Source organism: Myotis brandtii, unplaced genomic scaffold (genome assembly GCF_000412655.1).
Source record: "Myotis brandtii unplaced genomic scaffold, ASM41265v1 scaffold708, whole genome shotgun sequence".
Lineage (NCBI taxonomy): Eukaryota > Metazoa > Chordata > Mammalia > Chiroptera > Vespertilionidae > Myotis > Myotis brandtii.
In genome coordinates, this window is record NW_005370777.1 from 3,508,161 (window position 1) to 3,531,728 (window position 23,568).

The 23,568-nt window shown below is 37.6% G+C and overlaps 1 protein-coding gene across 1 annotated transcript in view; it reads right to left on the bottom strand.

Annotated features, from left to right (window-relative positions):
* The window catches only part of CFAP54 (cilia and flagella associated 54), a 250,797-nt gene that overhangs the window by 141,303 nt on the left and 85,926 nt on the right, over positions 1-23,568 (bottom strand). Inside the window, exons 24-30 of the mRNA XM_014530050.1 lie at positions 21,335-21,482; positions 19,515-19,670; positions 15,350-15,472; positions 5,980-6,111; positions 4,821-4,935; positions 2,150-2,239; positions 1,259-1,385 (exon numbers count right to left, since the gene is read on the bottom strand). Of these exons, the coding sequence (XP_014385536.1) occupies positions 1,259-1,385; positions 2,150-2,239; positions 4,821-4,935; positions 5,980-6,111; positions 15,350-15,472; positions 19,515-19,670; positions 21,335-21,482 (891 nt within the window). The remainder of the gene's footprint in view (positions 1-1,258; positions 1,386-2,149; positions 2,240-4,820; positions 4,936-5,979; positions 6,112-15,349; positions 15,473-19,514; positions 19,671-21,334; positions 21,483-23,568) is intronic.

Consider the following 23,568-nt stretch of genomic DNA (forward strand, 5'->3'; position numbering starts at 1 on the left):
ATTTTCAACCTCAGGTCTTTTATTATACCACTGGTCAATGCTTCTAAGCCACTTACTCTGTTTTCCTCTTTCAGAATATCTACAGTATTTTGCTTAGATTGGACCTCCCTGGTCAGTCCTCCAAATTTCACTGCACACTGATAGTGTCTTCTAACTTTCTTTGGTATCAAGAATATTACTTACAGCTTCTAAACATCTAATTTGGACTATGTTTTTCTTAATGTAATGGAACTTTCTAATTCTGACCAATGTTCTTATTACCAGAGCCTGCTTCATTTAATACAAGCAATTTCCTCTTTTATGTCTTGAAAATATGAAGCACATATATTCTAAGCATTTGTTCCAATAATAGAAGTGCCTATTTTAGGAAGACTATTTTCCTGTGTATTTTTATGATAATGTTTCTCTTCTGCTGCCATTTTTTAAATGGACTCCATGTTACTGATGCTTCCCATTACTAAAATGAGATAGATCTGGGCACAGCGGTGAAAGTAAAACCCAGCTGTTGGAACAAAAGTTGGGTTCATTTGGCATCTCTCATAACTGGCATGAAACACTGTAATTTTATTTGGAGGCAAAGAGAATCATTCAGGCTCAGAGAACAAGGGGAAGAGCTTTAAGTTTTACTACTTCTATTTGAGGAACTCCTCATTCACATCTGTGAATGAAAACCCAAGGAATGGCTCTGTTTGCTAATGTAAAGGAATTAGAAGAGCATGTAAATGACCAGCACTGGACCTAGAAGCCTACATGACAGTGGTTCTCAACCTTCCGGGTACACCTATGTGGGCGTATCTGCATGTGGGTGGACCCGCCTGGAGACAGATAGAGGAATGGTGTCTCGGTTCCTAAGACCATCAAAAATATGTGTTTTCCAATGATCTTAGGCGACCCCTGTGAAAGGGTCGTTCGACCCCCAAAGGGGTCGCGACCCACAGGTTGAGAACCGCTGCTATATGAGGAGCTGATGGCCCAGAGATGTTATTATCCATCTTGAATCAATAGCAAAAAGGCCTAATTTACTTCCTGCTGCAAACATAAACATACTCTAATCTTATTCCTTAGTTGGGTTGTATAAATAATTTTATGTTTACTTATTTGTTTTTTTTACACACAGAGACATAAATCCTATCTCCCAGGTGGCTGTTTTAATTGTCTATAGCCTATACTCGTTTTCATCTACCTTATATATCTTTATGTGACAATGTTACTCATTTTTTTAAGTTGTTAGTAGCAATAAAACAGATACTACAAGTACCTTTTCAAGAAGTCAGTGATAGGATTTGTGATCTCCACCATAAGGGAAAATTTTTCTTCATTTATACATTTTAGCATAATCTGGGTAAAAAATTCCAGGAATCTAGGTCTCTGTTTAAATTTCATAACTGTGAAAACAAGGAAGTTCATACATATATAGTTACCAATACACTCAGTTAATAGTGCTGAATGGTTATTATTACTAATACTCATTTCATTCTAACAGAAACATTTATTAACCTGTTTCTTTAGATTTCTCACTTTTAAAAAATATATAGAATAAATGTGGTGAGAACTACTGTTTTCTAAAATCAAATAATCCTTTACAGTCTATATTTCATTTATTTTCCAAATAACTCAGTGTTAAGATTTCTTAAAAGTTGCCTCTCCTGTATGTCTAGTTGGGAAAAAATTGCAGAATAACTAGTTATCCTACTTTTTATTATATTGCCCTCTGAGTTAAGCAATAATGTTGCTGTTTCTTCACAGATGAACTTAAGGATCACTAACACATTTTTCAATTCCCTAGTTTTTGTAAGTTTCATAATAACCCCATCTACTACCCAAGTAAGCCACCATCAAGGTTCCGTCTTCCCAAACTTTAAATCAGGCTCCTATTTAGGTCTCTTTCATTACTTGACAATCAAAAGTCTGGATTATTCTGAATGAGTAAAGGACCCAAAATCTTCTGCCTGGAACAGGTTAGACCAAGCATGTCAAACTCGCGGCCGGCGGGCCACATGCGGCCCACAATGAGTATTGAGGCCCGCCGGCCGCAAGTTTGACATGCTTGGGTTAGACCTTTAAGTAATAAACAACAACAAAATCCATAGAATGAATGATCTTCAATAGTAAGTTGAGTGAACAGCGTGTACACATTTAGGTCACCTACCTTCTTTCACAGCACCTTTGACCGACCAATTTAAAACTATAGGGTAAAGAAAGATAGGGTCCTCTGATCCTGAGAGTTCAGGTGTAGCAACTAAGATTAAAAATATGAATAATAAGTAATACATTCTGTTTAACATCAATAACCAAACAGAAAAATTCTTTGGAGGAGACAAAAAATAGGAAAAAAAACCTCAAGTATTCTTTCTAAATTATGTGCCTTAAAAGTATCAACTATATCCTATCTTAGAGATTAAAAATTTAAATAATCTCAATTATTTTCTTTTCATTTCCCCCACCCAAGAGCCAATGAGTCTGCTACCAAATAGCTAAAAAGTTTCCAAGGCACGGGTTTCTGTTATCCAACAGCTGTCGTATATCAGCAAAGCCCAGACTCAGAAACCTACCAATTATATTAACTCCATTTTTATAAAATTATCATTTAAAGGCAGTAAAGCATAGAATAATGAACAGCACAGCTATTGGGGCCAGATTGCCTGGGCTCAGCATCTAACCATCTTTAAATTATGAGACTTTGGGAAGGTACTCAGCTTCTGTGTGCCTCAGTTTTCTTATCTTTAAAATGGGAATAACAGCAATGCCTTCTTTGTATAATGGTTATATAGGAATTATGTGAATTTTTTAAAATATATTTTATTGATTTTTTACAGAGAGGAAAGGAAAGGGATAGAGAGTTAGAAACATCGATGAGAGAGAAACATCGATCAGCTGCCTCTTGCATGTCCCCTACTGGGGATGTGCCCACAACCAAGGTACATGCCCTTGACTGGAATCGAACCTGGGACCCTTCACTCCGCAGGCAGACACTCTATCCACTGAGCCAAACCGGTTGGGGCATTATGTGAATTTTTATATATATAAAACACATAGTAGTTTCTGGCATACAGGAAGCAGTAAAATTAGTAATATTACACTGTGCTTCCTGGTTAAATGTTAGAGTTTTTGTGTTTGTTTGTTTGTTTGTTTGTTTGTTTGTTTTGATAATATGAAAAGAAATAATTCACATTTCTAGAACACTTTACATTTTAAGGAATTACATTTTTTATAGGTAACCAGACAATTACAGCTTTCAATAAACTATGTTTACTGGTTATGTGAATAATAGAGTATTGGGTTCAATTCATAAATTCATAAATTCTATAAATATAACAGACATGGAGATTGATGAAATAGAGAAATCCAAGTCAGAAAAAATTCTGAAGCACCACAACCAGCCAGATATAACTGAGACACACAGTAAGAGCGTTAAGTTAGGGACACAGAAATCTACAGGTATGCTCAGTTCCCAAAAGATTATGGGGCCAAAAGTGGAGCCTCCCACTTAAAAGAAACATAGGTATACTCCTGTCCTTCTGGAAGATCTGAAGTACCTGCTTTTTAAGAATGTGATCATATTTATCACCAGAAACTAAATCAATTGCTTATACAGATTTCCAAATTGCAAACTCCCAAAATTCCAATCATTGTGTTAACATCCTATCTAATAAAGAGGGGATATGCTAATTGACCCTCATACTGTCACAAAGATGGCGGTGCCCACAACCAATAAGGAGAGAATATGCTAATTGACAGCCCTGCCCTCAAAGATGGCGGCACCCACAGCCATAAGGAGGGAATATGCTAATTGACTGCCATGCCCTCAAAGATGGCAGCACCCACAGCCATAAGATGGCAGCACCCAGTTCCCTCAGCCTTGCCCGGGTGGCAGGCGCACGGCAAGGCCGGGCCTGTCTGGGGGCGGGCCTAGCCTTGCCGCGCACCTGCCTTCAGAGTCCCCAGTCCCCTCAGCCCCCCAGCCACTCAGGGCCAGCCTGAAGCACAGGTAACCAGGGCCGGCCAAGGCTTGTGCTGCTGGCAGTGGCAGCAGCAGAGGTATGATGGGGGCGTCGCCTTCCCCTGATCACCAGGTCACCTCCCGCCCCTGAGGGCTCCCGGACTGTGAGAGGGGGCCGGCCAGGCTGAGGGACCCCCGACTCCAGTGCATGAATATTCATGCACTGGGCCTCTAGTATTACTATAGAGCACAATGACTTGAAATTAAACTAATCTTTCACTCGAGTAGACAGTGTTTCAAAGCACTCACACATTAACACCTCTCATGCTATCCCTTTTTATTTCTCAGTTACCCTTTGCTGTTAGAGCAGTGCTTCTCAATTTTGCACTCTCCCTCCCCAAAATATTTGGCAACATTTTCCTCCCAGTTGGTTGTCACATCTGGGGGCAGCGGGAGGGGAGTCTTGTATGCTATGTATCTATGGATAGAGGCCAAAGTGCTGCTCAACATCCACAATGCCTCGGACAGTCCCCCACAACAATTATCTGGCCCAAATTGGCAATAGTGTCAAGGTTTAGATACCTTGCTTTAGAACCAGAAGAGATAGGCTCAAATCCAAGCTAGCTATGCAATCCTAAATAAATCACTTAATCTTTATGAGTCACATCTATAAAAAAGTAGTTAGCAATCCCTTATTAACAGAATATTATTAGGATTATAAATTTAAAGTTAAATTTATTATATAAAAGCACTATGTAAACCTTAAAGGGTTTACCCAAATGCTAATCTCTTCTTAATCCTTTTAACAAATTATATTCTTATTTAAAAATATATATATAATGCTCAACACAAGTATAAAGAAAGAAAACAAAATGACTACATTGCTTTGTCAGTTTGAGAAGGTGTGTCTCCAACAAGAGCAGCTGTTCATTTATTTTTTCAGGTGATATTGTCTGCTGTAGCCTCTTGGTCCTGGAAGACTTCATAGAACAACCCTAGAAACATTGGTTACATTTCAGAATGTACTTCAACATGTTTCAGCAATTATCATTTTCAAATAGCATTCTTAAAATTCTGTTTTCATACTTGTAAATAAAACTATGATCTACATGGCTAAACAACGTGAATTAATAAATGCCAGAGGCAAGGGGGGGCTTCATGGGGACATGTGCGGGGACAGTGTCCTGAGGCAAAGCCTGGGTGATATGCAGGGGCTGGCTGACAGGCTCTGAGAGTGAACACTTGGTGGGAAAAAACCTTCAAATCGCCTCCAAGTTAAACTCTCTCTAGATAAAGCAACCCCCTTGAAAAAAGGATTATGGCTAAAAAGTTTATCCAGTTAAACTGTGCTGATAGTTGAAGATTTTTGTGGCAAATGCTTCCGTGGAAAGTCAACATATAATAGAGATAGAAATGGAACTACTCTGATACAGCCACCCCAGTCACTGAAGGGGCTTCAAGTAATTCCTAGTGCACCTCAGAAACCTGATCAACTAAGTGACAGTTCAAATTTGATTAACCAAAACATGTAACCATATAGTTTCTAGGAAAGACAATCAAGCAGGCTCTAGTAAGCACCAAGCTTGGGAGACAGATACTAAAAAGTTGTCTCAAACATTAGCAGTCTTCTAAAGAAGACAATTTAAGTGTGACAATGAGTTTGGGAAATCTACTTTGAATACTGTAAAAAGCTCTGACATGTTCTTACTACATTCAGTGAGGCACCCAGGATAATAAAATCTTCCATTTCGGAGACTTTACAGGGTTTTTAGTCCAATATCCAACTGGGTGCAGGAAGCTCACTCTCAGCCCGAACTGATGATCAGTACAGGTGATAGGGAGCTTTCCAGTATTCTAGCATGAATTCATTTTTTAATCACAAAAGAAAAAGGAGGGAAAATCAGCTCTTCACTATATATAACTTTTATGTAAATATAACAAATTAAAAACTGTTTTTAACATGTTTACTAATAACACACAATCTCTTAAAAGACTCAACTAAATATAAGCTTAGAGATGAGGAACAAAAAAACAGTTACCTCCTCTTGTGTTTCTTCTGGCTCATTAATAATACCAAATAGAGATTTGCACTCTGATGTGATGTCCAACATCTTTTTCCCATAATTTATAATAATTACTGCCAGGTCATATTCCTTCCATGAACGCAGAATCTAATTTAAAATATTTACTAATCATCACTGTTGGAAACTCTTAACGATTCTCAAGTGTTTTGCATCATTTTTCATAAACTCAAAAGTCCCATTAATGTTTTGGGTCTAAGAATTACCGTTTCTGTTAAGGAAACTGAAAGCTAACCCCCATATCATATTCTCTAGAATTAAAACTGCTTGATTCCACTATTTTGAATAAGGGACAAATAACAGGAATCTCATCAACAATGAATACCCCGTACCTCTGGGACATATAGCCATATGCGTTTAGTAAGTTAGCTATTCAGAAAATGTTTACACTTAAGAGATCCATGTTAAAACAAAACCATTCTTAGAGGCCACATAACCATCACCTCTTGTCTTGAGTTGCTTGCTTTCCATGTGAAATGGCAAAATTGCTGATAATGGTGTTGTGGGGGAGGGGCATTTACAACCATAAATGCATTACAAGGCACTCTGGTAGTGGGCTGAGCTAGAATTAAGCTGTTTGGGGCAGATTCTCTATGAACCCCAGGAGAAGCAGACACTAATCATAAGAAGGGGAGTGGCCCACTCTCCCACTCCCATCCATATTTCCTGTTATTGCTATTCTTTGCCTTCTCTACCTGGTCCTTACCTATCTCCCTAGTGTAATCTTTGACCACTCATCTTCTTGCACTTTAAGTTTACAAAATATTGAGCCAAGTATAAATTCTGACCATGGTTTCAGGACTGCATGCTTTTTTACAGCTGAGCCACTTCCCAGAACAGCTTCCTCGCTTTATTAGAGTAATGTAAGGTTATTAACGTAACCTGGTCATTAAAACCTGGACTCTAGCATCAACTCCAAGAAAGCTTCCCTGGCCAGCAATCTAATTTGTATGGAGCCTGCTGCAGTGAAGGGTCACATGATGGGAATACACTCATTGTGAACCCCATAAGGCAATTCTCTATGGGTAGAAATAAATTTATATGAATTTATTATATGTAGATGCATTCTGTCAAGTTGAATAAGTTAGTATTTACAATGAGTAACAAGTGTTATTTCCCATGCAGGGAAAGGATATACAGTAATAAGTGGAACGTGCACCGGGCCTCTAGTATAGTAATAAGTGGCTGAACAAGAAAGTGAATAGCTGCTTAAACCTGATAAGACTGACTTCATGCAAGGTGTAAAAACTGGAAATACTTCTGTGGGACTAGTGCAATAGTGATAAAGTAATGCTGACTGTGGAACCAAGGATGGGAAGGAAAATGGTGAAATAGCATTTGAAGAGGTAGATGGGGTTAATCATGCAAGGCCTTGAATGCCAGGCAAGGTGGTCCAACCTCATTATAAAATTGATACAAGAGGAAGATATTTTTGTTAATAGAAAACACAAATAGAGAGACCAAGATGGCGGCATAGGTAAACACCGCAGACTGCTGCCGCAAACAACCACTTCAAAAATACAACTAAAAGACGGAACGGACATCACCCAGAACCGCAGGAAGGCTGGCTGAGGAGAGACTCTTCAACTAGAAGGAAAAATAACAGCACACCGAGGCTCAGAGGAGGCGCAGTGTGGAAAAAACTCAGGTGCGGAGGTGCGCGCGCAAAGCGGGCTGGTGGCTGAGAGCGCGGTTGTCGTTTTCGGTCAGGGGGGAGTCTCAGACTCTGAGCTCCAGATACGGGCGAATCGCTGGGGACTCGGACCCAAACGGGAGAAGCGGGAGTGTCTGGCATCAGTTGGAAGGCAGCTTTCCCTCCGAGGTTTGCAGCGGTTCCGGGGGTTCTGAGAAGCAGAGCCTCTGGGAACGGGACTGAGAGGGGCCATAACCGCTCCCTCCGCCCGCCCGCCCTGTTGAGCCCGCCCCGCCCAAGCCCTGCGCAGAGCCATTTGCCAGATCGCCTCAGGCAAAGGCTAGATTAGCACCTCCCCAGAGGACAGAAGTTTTCCGCGGCAGACACAGCTGATTCACACAGCCAGTCGGCCTGGTGGTCAAATCCCTCTAGTATTAACTACAACAATCAAGGCTCAACTAGAACAAGACTGCGCACAAAGACCACTAGGGGGTGCACCAAGAAAGCATAAAAAATGCGGAGACAAAAAAACATGACAGAAATGGACGATATAGAGCTAAAAAACGCAATTTTGAGGGCTTGCAATAAACTTCTGGAGAGCCTCACGAAAACTAATGAGACCCTCAATGCTATGATAAAGAAACTAGAAATTAAGCATACACGCTCTGAAATAAAGAATATTACACCCAATAGCAGACCAGAGGAGCGCAAGAATCAAGCCAAAGATTTGAAATGCGAAGAAGCAAAAAACACCCAACCGGAAAAGCAAAATGAAAAAAGAATCCGAAAATACGAAGATAGTGTAAGGAGCCTCTGGGACAGCTTCAAGCGTACCAACATCAGAATAATAGGGGTGCCAGAAGATGAGAGACAGCAAGATATTGAAAACCTATTTGAAGAAATAATGGCAGAAAACTTCCCCCACCTGGTGAAAGAAATGGACTTACAGGTCCAAGAAGCGCAGAGAACCCCAAACAAAAGGAATCCAAAGAGGACCACACCAAGACACATCATAATTAAAATGCCAAGAGCAAAAGACAAAGAGAGAATCTTAAAAGCAGCAAGAGAAAGAGACTCAATTACCTACAAGGGAATACCCATACGACTGTCAGCTGATTTCTCAACAGAAACTTGGCAGGCCAGAAGGGAATGGCAAGAAATATTCAAAGTGCTGAATACCAAGAACCTACAACCAAGAATACTTTATCCAGCAAAGCTATCATTCAGAATTGAAGGTCAGATAAAGAGCTTCACAGATAAGGAAAAGCTAAAGGAGTTCATCACCACTAAACCAGTATTATACGAAATGCTGAAAGGTATCCTTTAAGAAGAGGAAGAAGAAAAAGGTAAAGATACAAATTGTGAACAACAAACATGCATCTATCAACAAGTGAATCTAAGAATCAAGTGAATAAATAATCTGATTTACAGAATGAACTGGTGATTATAATGAATCAGGGACATAGAAAGGGAATGGACTGACTATTCTTGGCGGGGAAAGGGGAATGGGAGATGCGGGAAGAAACTGGACAAAAATCGTGCACCTATGGATGAGGACAGTGGGTGGGGAGTGAGGGCGGAGGGTGGGGCGGGAACTGGGAGGAGGGGAGTTAAAAAAAAAAGAAAACACAAATAGAGTGATGTTTGCTCTCTCCTCAACTTTGCTTTCCGACATATTTAGGTCCTCCACTGATAGAGTAGTAGGTAATCTTTTCTCCAGTTATAATATGCCAGTAGAAAACACTAAGTGAAAAAGAACATTTCAAATCAAAAGAAAAAAAGAACCAATTCTACTTAACACATCAAATGAGAAGAAATAAAAAGACTAGGCCAGATGTTTAGCATAATAATTTTTTAACAATGGCAAAATAATGAAACATTGAAGACTATGTGTCTCAGAAGTGGCACTTCATTTGGAATTCTGGCATCTTTTGGAAAAACTACTGGCGCTTGTAGAAGAAAGACTAAGCCATCTGAAAAGAGTAGCAATTTTTTAAAAGTAGCAGAGAAAAGAAACTGTCATTTGACTAATTGGGCTTTGTAATAGAAAAGCCATATAAAAATGTGTTTATATGAAATGAACACCTGAAATCTGGGACTGCTGGTCATGCTAGAGCAGTGATGGCGAACCTTTTGAGCTCGGCGTGTCAGTATTTTGAAAAACCCTAACTTAACTCTAGTGCCGTGTCATATACAGAAATTTTTTGATATTTGCAACCATAGTAAAACAAAGACTTATATTTTTGATATTTATTTTATATATTTAAATGCCATTTAACAAAGAAAAATCAACCAAAAAAATGAGTTCGTGTGTCACCTCTGACACGTGTGTCATAGGTTCGCCATCACTGTGCTAGAGGAAGCTTCGGGAATGACAATTCTCAGCATATCAATTTGGGAAGACTAGCTCTAAGAGCAAAATTCTATTAATATATAGAAAAATCCTAAATTAATATATACTTTACTTAAAAAAAATAATCGAGCCCTGCCTGGCCAGGTAGCTCAGTTGTTAGAGCATCGTCCGATAGGCCAAGGTTGTAGGTTCCATCTCTGGTCAGGGCACATACCAGAAGCAACCAAGCAACCAAAGAATGTATAAATAAGTGGAACAACAAATCAATCTCTCTCTCTCTCTCTCTCTCTCTCTCTCTCTCTCCCTCCCTCCCTCCTTCTCTAAACATATCCTCAGATACGGATTAAAAAAGAAAGATTTGGACTAATTGGCTCTTCGATTCTTTCTCTTGCCTAGTAGAAGCAGGACTGGCTCCTTTGATTAAGTGCCCCTTTGATTCTTAAATAATCCTATTCCCTTCTCACTCTACACAGTGTCCCATTTCATCTGTTTCTATTGCTCCAATGGAGCCCACATATTAACGATTCCTTTATACGTATTTGGCCTCTTCTGAACTCCAAGCCTATAGATACAATGATATGATCATATAATAGCCACCTCTTTGAATATCCTATAGGCCCCCAAATTCAATATATTCAAAACTCATGATCTTTTCTCCCTTTTCCACACAAAATTGCTCCCCATCAACACGTAGCATTGTATTCACCCCACTGCCCAGGGCAGATAGCTGGATTGTTGTTGACTCTTCCCTCTCCCTGTTTTATCCCCCTATACTCAATAGGTTTCCAGGTTCTCAATGCTCTCATTAATAACTCTTGAATCTTTTCCATTCTCTCTCCCCTTTCCCACACTAGCTTAATTTATCATCTCTCACCTTCGAACTCATTCCCTGCCTCAGGTCTTACCTCCCCTCACCTACCCCCCATCCCTCTAATGATGAGCTGTTACAAAACCAGAATAATTTCTTTTTTCTAAAATGCAAATCTCATTATATCATTTTGGGGTTTGAAAAACCTTTAACGGTTCCTCTTATTTAATCTATTTATCTACTTTTTATTTCTATGTGTTTTTTGAATTCTGTGTCCTGTTGAGAGAGATTTCCCCTGACTTCAAGGCCATACATCCTTGAATCCATTGGGATTTCATTTTTTGTATGGTATCAGGTAGGACGCTTTGTTTATTTTCAAACAAATTGTCAGTTATACTAGCACCTTTTAATAAATAAACTATTACAATAAATTATTATTTTCTTAATGAATCAAAATACCATTTTTGTGGTATGTTAAGTTCTTCTGTAGACCTGGGTCTGGCTCTTGCTGGATTCTCTATTCTCTTCTACTGACCTTTGCCCATTTTTCTACTAACATTACTTTTTATTGAAGTGGATTTATGGTCAATTTTAATATCTATTGAGGACTTTTAAATTATTCTAATCAGTTTCAGAAACACCCCATTGGGATTCTTATTTGGACTATATTACATTTAAATATTATTTTAGGAAAGATTTATATTTCTATGAGAGGAAGTCTTCCTGTTCAGGAACTTGATGTGACCTACCATATGTTCAGATCTTTTTTGTGTCCTTTGGTAAGATTTCACAGTTCTTTTATTTATGTTCTTTAACATTTGTTAAATTTAAAATAATGTGCATTATAAGTGCTATATTTTCTCCTCTCCATTTCTAACTGGCTACTGCTAGTTTTAAAAAACTTAACATTCTATAAGTGTTTTATATATAATCACTTTATAAATTCTCTTTTTCTTTTAATAACTTTTGACTAGATTCTCATGAAATTCTCTTTTTACTTCTAGTAACTTTTTACTAGATTCTCATGGGTTTTTGAGACGTCTCCAACTACAAATAAATTGTACTCTTCTATTATAAAATTAATTTCATATTCTTATCTATTGCATGAGACAGAATCTCTACAAATAATATATCACACTATTATGAGTCAGTATTTCTTGTGTCTAATTTTTTTAAAAATGGCTTCAGAAATTTGCCATTATCCCACCATAACTGGATAAGGACACATATGTAATACCTTAATCAATAAAGAAATTGAAAAAAAAAGAAATTTGCCGTTTAGTAATATAATTGTTGTAAAACTTTGGTAAATGTCTTTATCATTACATTAATTCCCCCTTACCTGTGGTTTTGCTTTCTGTGGTTTTAGTTATTGTAGTCCAAAAATATTAAATTTCCCCAACCATAGACATCATGTACTTTGGGCGTCCAACCATTGACACTGTCTTGGCTCAATGCTCCAGGATCACCCCAAGCAGATGATCCTATTCTGATTTATCATCAGAAGGTCAATAGTAACCTCATGCTACATCTCAGTGCCAATGTCATTTACCTCACTTCATCTCATCATGTAGGCATTGTATCAACTCACATTATCACAAGAAGGGTGAGTACAGTACAATTAGATATTTTGAGAAAGAGAGAGAACACATTTTCATAACTTTCATTATAGTATATTATAATTTTTCCATTTTATAATTAGATATTGTTGTTAATCTCTTACTATGCCTAACCTTATCATACGTATGTATAGGAAAAAAACATAGCATATATAGGGTTCAGTAGTTTCAGGCATCCACTAGGGATCTTGAAATACTTTCCCCACAAATAAGGAGTGACTACTGTATTCAATAGCTTCCTTTCATTCCTAAGTTATTTTGAAATTTTATTAGGAAAAGTTGTTAAATATTATCAAATGGCTTTGTAGCATTTTTATATAACCTTATTTTTTATCCTTTAATTTGCTGTTATAAAACATTCAAATTTTGTTTAATTCAGAGTTGATCTTTAGTATTTGACAATAAGACTGTCCTAAGGCCAGAAAAACCCCAAATGCCATCAAGAATAAGAGAAGGGTGGTCAGACAGAGCAGAATTGAAGAACACCATAGAATGTCTCTCTTTGTTCTGATTCATGTTGTGGGCCCTGAATTCTTCTTCTTTTTGAAAAAAATATGTTTTTATTCATTTTTTAGAGAGAAAGGAAGAGAGAGGGATAGAGAGACAGAAACACCTATGAGAGGAAAATATCATCGATCAGCTGCATCCTGCACGCCCCCACAGGGGATCAGCCCGAAACCTAGGCATGCGCCCATGGCCCCCGCCCCAATTCCAGGTGGACGCTCAATCAACCACCGAGCCACACCGGCGAGACTGAATTCTTCTTTTTCAGATATGAAAATTGCTACTCCTCCTTTATTTTCGTTTGCATCTTCCCAGTACTTTTGTCTAACCATTTATTTTTCAACCAGTGTTTGCCACACTGTTTTATGAGTGTTTCTTGACATGAAATACATTTAAATCTGACTTTTTAACCCATCTGCCAAACTCTGTCTTCTAAGTCCATTCACACTTAGTGAAATAATTAATATACTGTATTTTATTCCTTCCATCTTATATACCCTTTTTCCTTCTTCTAACTTTTGCTGAATTAAGCATTCTTCTTCCCTGTCATTCCTCTGTTCATTTTCCTTCCTATAAATTTAGAAGTCCTACTGTGCTGTAAAGTTCTGTTCATGGCTACATATTCCTCTGGGCCATCTTTGAATATATTTATTCTATCAAAAGAAAATAATTTTATACTATATGTATTTTATACTAGATATAGATATAGATATAGATATAGATGTATATTTAAAAAAAAATATACATCTCTAACTGCTCACCCTTCCCTTAGCCCCAAAGAGGATTTAAGTTTTAATTCTAGGTTACTAATAAGTTTTCCTTTCAAGGATGATTCTTCTATTTCAAGAATCCCTACTTAGCATTTATATTAGAAAGTCCTAGTCACATCATTATTATCTATTTAATTTTAATAATATGTATATTGTCAGATTCATTGCTCCCATTATTCCTCTCCTTTTTGTATTTCCCTATCTTGGGATTTCTGTTCTGAGCCAACTGTCATTTGATAGAGTAGTTCCTTAAGTGTTTTCCTCAGATAAGTACACAGGCAGAATACTTTTTAAATGCCTGCACTTCTGAAAATATTTATTTTGCCCTGAGAAATGAATGATATCTTTCCTGGTTATTAATTTTTAGACCCTCAGGATTCTACAAATGTTGCTCCATCTTAACTTCTAGTGTTGCTGATTAAAAAAAAAAGTTGTAAGCTAATTAATTATTTTCCATTGCAAATAGCCTATTCTTCAAGTCTCAAAACTTCAAGATTTGTCCTTATCCTTGGACTTCCGGCATTTCACCAGTATATGACTACACATATGTTCTTACATTTATCCTGCCTCGGACTGAGGGGCCTATTACTTCTCCATTTGTTCCTTTTTTACCACCAAAACTCCTTTCATTTCACATTACGACTTTGGAATTTATCTCTAAACAATTCAGTACTACATTTTCAGGTATTTGGTGAGCTTGCAGATTTGACTCAAGAAATACCATAACCATAATCTGTTTAATTTTTATTAAAAACTCAAATTTGTTCATTGCAAGAGATTTTTGTTTTGTGTTTTGATCATCTAATGGCACCACCTTGAAAGTTTTCTTTCTTTCTTTGTTTTGTTGTTGTTTTTAAATCACCTCTGGTCTTTTCCAACATGGTGTGAGTAGATAACACAATTATTTTAGTACCTGGTCTGCTCTTTCCCCTTGGGGTTCTAAGTTTCCTTTAGTGAGTTATTACTTTTCTCATCCTGCTTATGGCTTATGTTCCCTCAGCATCTACCCAACCAGGTCATAGAGGTCTCTCCAACAGTGTAAAGCAGTGAGTGATGGAAAGAATATGATTTTCTGCTCCTGAGGTCAGGCCATGAACAGCTGCAAATCATGACTTCTTTGCTAAGGTAGAGGTTAGAGGTGTCTCTGTTGCTTCAGTTCTATAGAAGCAAACTTTAGTCCCAACCAAAGTGATGGGCCAAATTAGTCCCCCCATGCAGTATTCTTCCAGATCCCTGACCAAATCAGAAAGGCCCTGTGAGGACCACATAAAACAGGCAGGTAGAAACAGCCTTTCTTTGAGGAGATTCACTGGATTCAGTCAACCAAACCTTTGAAGAAGCACACAATGCTTGTTTTTGAGCCAAGCAATGAGTAAAAGGAAGCCTACCTCTCTGCCTCTTGTCTCTTGGTTCTTTCTGGTTTCCAAAATGCATGAGGTCCCATATAATGCCTTCTTTTCATCCCCCTCCTCCCCAAGATACACCCTCCATGCTTTACCAACTGGCATGCCTAGGCTACCTTTGATCTAAAATGCTTTCTGGGTATTATTTTTTAAAGTAATTCCTATAAAAGTAGCTTCACTTTCTAAATCATTACTGCTCCTAAATTTTATGACACAAGACAAAGAATAAGATAAATACCTTTGTTGTGTAGTAGAGACAACAAGCTATCATGTGCTGTATGCTTTCATAACTTGCCATATGTTTCTTTGAGTGGATGACATTTGGTAGTCCTTGCAAAACCACCAAACACTTTATCAAGATCTAAAAAATAGAAATGCAATGGTTTGTTGAAAAATATTATCCTTACACATTATAAAATGTTCTATTCAAATCATGCAAATTTTAAGGCATTAAATTTTATTGTTATTAATAATGATTGATAAATTGTTTATCATGTATAGAGGAATGTACTTCGAAAGAAAATTGGTACGTTCAATTTTCAGATCAGTCCCTCATCTAAAGTAACTTAAAAACCTGTGGGGAGAATAAAATAAGTACATGAATAACTATAAAACAAAGCATATTTTATCAAGTGCCATAAAAGATATAGACAGAATGTTACATGGGCATAAGAAACACTAAGCTCATATCCAGGCATAGGAGGTCCTTGAAAAACCATATGGAGAAAGATATACCATATTAAACATATACTGATACCAGGTACTTGGAATACTAGTTTCCTTCAAAATTAAAACCAAACATTCATATCCCAGGAAAACAATTAATTCTGATGTTTACTTCTATTCTCCTTGCTTCATACTATAAGTAATACTACCATCAGAAAAGTTGAATTGAGATTGCATCAATCTATTCTTTATTCAGATGATCTCAAAGGAAAAATTAATATGTTAATTTCTTCAAACTACCATTCCAACAATAGTATTACTATTGTCACAGTTCACTTACACGTTTTTTAAATGCTTCTTTAATTACTCCCTTCCACCAACACCCTCTCCTGCCCTACCAGATCATATCCCCAAATCATGTTAACATTAAGTTGTGTCATTTTCTCCTGCCTCAAATAATTGTGTGTGTGTGTGTGTGTGTGTGTGTGTGTAAATACTAAATGTGCATAATAAGAGGGTTGATGTTAGGTTACAAAATAGGATTTATACACGCTTTTGTGAACTGTGCATTTCTCCTTCAACCATGTCTTGTGAAAAAAAATCCCTCCAAGTCTACAGGTTTAGCTGCAATTCATTATAGTATTTCTAATGCTGCATAATTATTTACTGTGGATCAATCATAATTTAGTCAGCCACTTCCAGAATCTCCATGTTGCAGTTTTAGAATTGAGATTTTGCAGTGTGGCCATCCTCCTTGCTACTTCACTTTCTCTTTGTCTCCAGTTTTATGGCCACCACCAAGAGTGCCACAATAAATACCCTCATACAGGCTCAGTTTCCAGTATGAGAGGCAATTGAGGCGCCAGCTTTGCGATGATAACCAGTGAGGATGAGGTACCGTCCTCCAGGGCGCAGTAAACATTCTAAGTCAGTGACAATTATGTGGTACTGGGTCCCCAGCAGGTAGAACACATGGATCCAGGAATGAAGGGGTAAAACTTTGAGAAGCATCTCACCAACTGGTGATTTTATCCTATGGGATAAATTACTAGTAGATGGATTGCTGTCAGGTATACTTGTTTTTAATTTTAATTAAAATTAGATTGCTTTACCAAATCCAATGCCTATAACAATTCACATTTCCCCCATTAATGAATGAGAATGCCTTTGCCCCACATCCTCACTAGCAATAGGAATTACAGATCTTTTCCATCCTGCCACTGATATGAGATTGTTCATTTAATGCGCACATATATGAATAATCAGAGTTTGGGCAGCTTTCATATGTCTCTCAGCCACGTGGATTTGCTTTTCTGATAAACTACCTATTTGTATCCTGTGCCCAGTTTTCTGTTATAATAGTGTCCATTTGTAAGACTTTTTGTTATGTATGCTTATCCTTCATCAGTGTTAGATATATTTTTTCCAAATCCATAAACTTTGTACTACCTTTATTATGGTCCCTTTTTCACACATAGATTGCTGTACATACAATCAAATATGTCTTTTTTTTTCTTGTTGTTTCTAAGAGTTCTGTCTTGCCTAGAAAGGGTTCCCCAACCCTGGATTGCACAGGTAATCTCTTGGGATTTTTTGTCACATTTTTTGCTTTGGTCTGTATTTACAATCTCGATATTATTGATATGGCACAAACAGAATCAAATTCAACTTTCTTTCAAATGAATATCTAGGTGTTTCACTACAACTTACTAAAAATATCCACTCTCTTTCCACTAAATGGGGCTGCCAATTCTGCCATACATTACATTCTCATACATACTGAGGCCTACTGCTAGAATCTTCTTTCTGTTCCACTCATCTTTTCCTATTCTAAAGCAATGCACTCCATTCCTCGGTTTTTTCTCACAGCCATAAGCATTCTGAGCTGTAGCTAAAGGAATCGTGAGTCAGTAGGATCCTAAAGGATGACAGTGGACTATCCTGAACTCAACCAGCCTGAGCCCCAATCGCAGCTGCTGCTCCTAATGTGGATTCTTTGCTAGAGCACATCACAAGGCATGCATTGATATGGTTAATGTTTTCTTTTCCACTCTCTAGGAAAGAAGTACTAGACGTTCCCATTCACACTGGGCAGATAAGAATATACATTTAGAGTCTTGCCCCAGAGCAATGATAACTCTCCTACCTTCTGACATACTTTATGAAAGGATATGAACTTTCTGGGTGATTCTCAAAACAATACATTAGACCACTCTATTAGTAACATGATGTCAATCAGACCTAATGAGCAAGAAATGGCAAGTGCACTAAAGACCTGAATACGATGAATGCCCTCCCGAGGGTAGAAATAAACCCTATGAAGATTCAGGGCCTGACACATTAAGTAACTATCTGGGAGATGCTGAGACACCCCCTCCAGAGTAAGTCTGACATCTGGCATCTCTCATCTCTTAAACGGAGAAGACCATGACAGGTAGACACCTTTGGATTCAGGAGGAAAAATATTCTACACTTGAAAATACTGCTTCAATCCATTTACAAGTGACATGGAAGGCTGCCAACTATTAGTCTAGATGTTGGATTTTGGAGGCATATCTCTTGAGCAGCTGAACTACTAAATATGGGGAATTCAGGAGGAGGAGGCATGTCTATACTAACGGTAGAGGCACTCCGAGGTGAATATTTGTTAACTTCTTTAAGCTCTCTGATTAATTTCCTCAATAGTGAATGTAAAATTTTTACACTTTGTGTAAGTTCACTGACATCATTTTGGCTCTCAAAATCTGAGCCAATGATGATGATGACAATGATGGTGATGATGAGTAACTTTATGCACCATCAGCAGTAAAATCTTCCTTCTCTCCTTATATCCTTGTCCTAGGCAGAATTCTAAAATAGTCCGCAAGTCCCTGCCCCTGATGTGTAAGCTTTGTCTAATTCCTCCCCCTGAGTGGAGGTAAGACCTGTGAAGGTGATGGTGCAGTCACTGTCATGACTGCATTTCATTATATAAGACTCCTCGGGCATAGCAGAGGAGACTCCCCTGCTGGCTTTGAAGGAGCAAAGTGCCATGTTGGGGCAGGAAACTGGTAGTCAGCCTTCAGGAGCCAAGGACCTCCTATCACATAATCGCAAGAAAATGAATTTTCTCAACAACTAGTGAGCTTGGGAGAGGACCCTAAGGCTCAAAAGAGATTGCAGCCCTAATTTCAGCCTGATAAGACCTTGAGCAGCCCAACTAAACTACATTCAGCTTCCTGGACCATAGAAACTGTGATAGTAAATGGGTGTTGTTTTAAGTCACTAAGTTACGTTGATTTGTTAGGTAGCATGAACAACTAATATAATCCCTTCAGCCAGGGTATCTTCTAACTTCTCCATCACTGAGACATCAAGCATGTTTTCTTGGATCATTCACCAATTTTTCTCCCAGATGATAGCTTTAACCATTGCTTTGAATAAATACTATTGCTTCTAACATTACAAGAACACAAAAATTGAAATGAAATTTAAAAACCTGGAAAAGTATTTAAATATAGACAGCACTGGGGCTGAATATTTTCAAAGAAACACATTTTAAGTCCTTATTTATGTCTGCCCAGACATATCATTTAAATTATTTAAATGTTTTTCAGTTAACTCATGACAATTCATAAAATACTTGTTATTTGTACTTTATAAGAGATACATTGTTTTTTCTTTTCCAAAATGAACTGTTGAGTTGCCTTTGTAAAAATACCCTTATCTGGGGGGAGAAGAGGAAGAAATACCCTTACCTGTATGACCGGTACCAAAGCAATATTGTGATAGATTATAGGAGCAAGGAGGCCATAACATTGAGTCACAGATTGAAGAGCATAACTGGAATCATTTAGGTAGTTGCTAAGTTCCAATGCCACTAACACTCTCTCACATTCAATTAGTCTAGCAATCTGTAAAGAAACAGGTATTGTTACACAAATTAATTATCAGGTACTTCACTAATGTGTCTAAGGAAAATAAAGGTAGGAAATACGATCCCTATGGCTTAACAGGATGAACATTGGCATAAAGAAAAATCTAAATTCAGGAACAACACTAACTCCCAAATAATGCTATACAAGGATAACACAATTTTAGAATTAAACTTCAGAATTTTTTGTAAAACAATACAAATACCACTAGTAACAGAAAAAGAACCAATCTTTGTAAAAAAAAAAAAAAACAGTTGTTGCAAAAGCAAAAATTATAATAAATAATAATTAAAATATAATCTCTCTGTAATATTGCCCCCACTTGATTAACAGAGTCCCATTTCCCTTCTGAATTTGTGAGAAAATAGCAAATTTTCAGTAGAGCACACTAATCTCCTGTTATAATGCTCCTACATAAGTAAAAATGATAGTAAAATGTGAAGATAGGCTTTTGTGATTAAACGACACTTAAAAATAATAAGAATCTTATCTTACTCCTCCTTTCCCTTTCCTGAGGAAGATTTCATTATTTTGCTATGTATATACATACAAGATTATGTACAAATAAAACTGTATGAGTGGCAACCAGAAATTTCCATACAACAAATTATTACTCAAATACTAGCCTAGCATTCTGAAAATCATTGAAGTACTTCAAAATTGTCTTTCTTTTCAGACTGGATGCTGAAAGAAGAAACTGAATACGATGTATAGTAGGAACAGACTGATGGTTATAAGTACTTGGGCTCTGCAAGACTGTGCACTTGCCTTGGACAAAGAATCATGTTTTTTTCACTTTCATATTCATAAAAACTAGTACAAATTCACATAACAAATTATTGATTAACTAATGAATAAGTGCATGGGTAGAAAAGAGCAACTGCATAAGAACCTAACAGCCAGGCCGGCATGACTCAATGGTTGAGCGTTGGATTATGAACCAGGAGGTCACGGTTTGATTCCCGGTCAGGGCACATGCCCAGGTTGCGGGATCGATCCCTGATAGGAGGCATGTAGGAGGCAGCCAAGCAATGATTCTCTCTCATCACTGATGTTTTTATCTATCCCTCCAACTCTCTTCCTCTCTGAAATCAATAAAAATACATTTTTAAAAAACAACCTAACCAAAAAAAAAAAAATGTCAAAAGCCTCCATATATCTAAGGTGAAAAAAGTAACTTCAATCTAAAAAGAAAAAAAAATGTAGGATTGTTATTAAAAGCAAGAGTGTAAGAAGGTTGTAGGTGTACATAGGACAATGTTTATAAGCTCCCTGAGACTCTACCAATAGGACATAGGTTAAATTCCTGCCTCTGTACAGGAATGCAATGTTATAACTTAAAAAGAATTTGGTAATTGATATGTACCATCATGAAAATATGTCGAAGATATATTATAAAAATGTTGAAAAGTCAAGGTGCAGAATAACAAATGTATCATGATCCCATATAAATTGAAAAAAAGAAAAGAAAAGATAAACCTGTGAATCCTACATGGACTATCAAACAAATCAGCACAAATACACAAGGGCTCCTCAGTCCATTCGCAAACCAGGACTTACATTCCCCAAAAACATGAAGTTGAGACATCAAGAAACAAATAAAGGAAAACTGGCACATTTTTAATCATTTTTAATTCACTTACTTGTTGAGCAGGAAAAATCTCATTGCCTTTGATATTATCACAGAAAAGATTTTCTTCTTTAATTTTAATGTCACTTGTTACAAAAATATTCCTGAGAAAAAGGCTTAAGAGGATTGAAGAAGTCTCTGCCAAAATCTCTAAATGTAATCTGTAAAAAGGATTAAATGACAGTACAGGTTTAAATATAAAAATGATTTACCATGTGAACTTGCCTTTTTAGATTGATTTGTTCTTAGTATCTAAACAATGATCCCAAGTCGTGGAATAGCTACTCTGGTACAGTGTTAAGTTACAAACAAAGACTATCCTTAACAAGTTCACAACTAAAAGAATTAAGCTGTCATAGATACATAAAAATAACTATTGTCAAAGCTTTCTGGTTCTGATATATAAAGTTCTATTTTATCAATATAATGAAAACACTATAGATATTCAAGTTTGGAAAATAGACCCATTAATTAATGAACTTTATGAAAATGAGGGCCATTTATAGTAGAATTGGCTGGGGGTGGGGTGGGGTCGAGAGAGAGAAACTTTTGCATTATTCCTAATTATCTTTTCTAAGTTGCAGTCAACAGTGCCAACCATTGGCAAAACTGGGAACTCTACAATCATCCTTTGCAATATTCCCTCCCTTACCCCTTAGTCTTATTTGGTAGCAAACCCTCCCTTCTAAGATTCTAAGTTTCAGGTTCATCTACTCTCTATACACCCTATTCTTATAAAACAAGAAAGAGTCTAGCATCAGTAATTCACACCTGATGAATGTCTGTTTTATCACTAGGTTAAACTCTAAAATTATCTTTGCTAGGAGAATTTTAGTTCTCCTACTCTCTTTGTCCTCATGCTAACCATCAGAACCTTGACATATGCAGTAAGTCCAGGCTATCACCTCCTCCTGGCTCCATCTCATTCTCTGCCCAGCTCAGACTCTGATAGTCATGTCAATAGTGGCTTCTGTAGCACTTTAGATTCTGCACCTCTTATTTTATGCAATAATCAATTTGCCTGCCCTTGTATAGATGTCACTGTCCAATTTTTCTATTGTTTATTCTCATTCATTCTTTTTTTTTCATTCAAACTATCATTTTCTGAACACTTACTATGTATAAGACACTATTCTAGGATCTGGGATATAAGGATGAATCAAAAGTGGCCCTTCAACACAAGGAACTGGGCTCTACTACAATTCATGTTATGTGACAGCAACTGAGTCATTAGTGCCTCTCATCAACACTTTTCCTGATGTCACCTTATTCATGTTCCCCACAACAAATGTTCTAAACCCCCTGTTGTCCATTCCATGTGCTCCTATGTCCTTCTGGCTCTAGCATAGTATCATCGTCATCTGCATCTTCTTGTATCTTCAGTCTCTCCCTCTCTACTGACTCCCTTCTTTCTACCCTCCAAAATCCTTTCCTTAAGCTTTCCCTCCCCCTCAAGCTTCTTCCCACTTTCCTGTTCTCTTTACCACCAAACTTCACATGAGTAGTCTGCCTGCTACAATTCCCCATTTTCATTTATTCCTCAGTCAATTGCAAAAGTTTTCTGTCCCATCATAGCACAAAAATCACTATCTTAAACTCCACAATGGCCTCCTAATTGCCAACTCTAAAAGCCTCTTCTTAGCCCTAACTGGTTTGGCTCAGTGAACAGAGCATCAGCCTGCAGACTGAAGGGTCCCAGTTCAATTTCAGTCAAGGGCACTTGCCCAGGTTGCTGGCTTGATCCCCAGTAGGGGGCTGCTGGCTTGATCCCCAGTAGGGGGCATGCAGAAAGCAGCCAATCAATGATTCTCTCTCATCATTGATGTCTCTATTTCTCTCTCCTTCTTCCTTCCTCTCTGAAATCAATAAAAATATCTTTAAAAAAATAAGTAAATAAAAGTTTTTTCTTAGTTTACGTCCTACCCTGTCTCTCTGTAGTGTTCTATTATGCAGCTGCTCTACTTGACCTTGCACTTAGCATCCAGTACTGCTGGCGTGTTCCTCCATGGTGATGCTCTCACTGCCCTTGGCAGTGTACTTTACCAAACTTTCACCTCCTGGTCTGCTTCTTTCCAATAGCCTCCCTTGGTGCCATTTCTGCTTCTGTCTCTTAAATGTGTGCACACCCAAGGTGCAAATTCCAGCCCTCTATTTTTCAGCTAAATAGTCATCCCCTGTCAAAATTTCAATGATGACCTCAATGAAAATTTCTAAATCTGCAGCTCTAGCCCTGACCTCTCTCCTTAG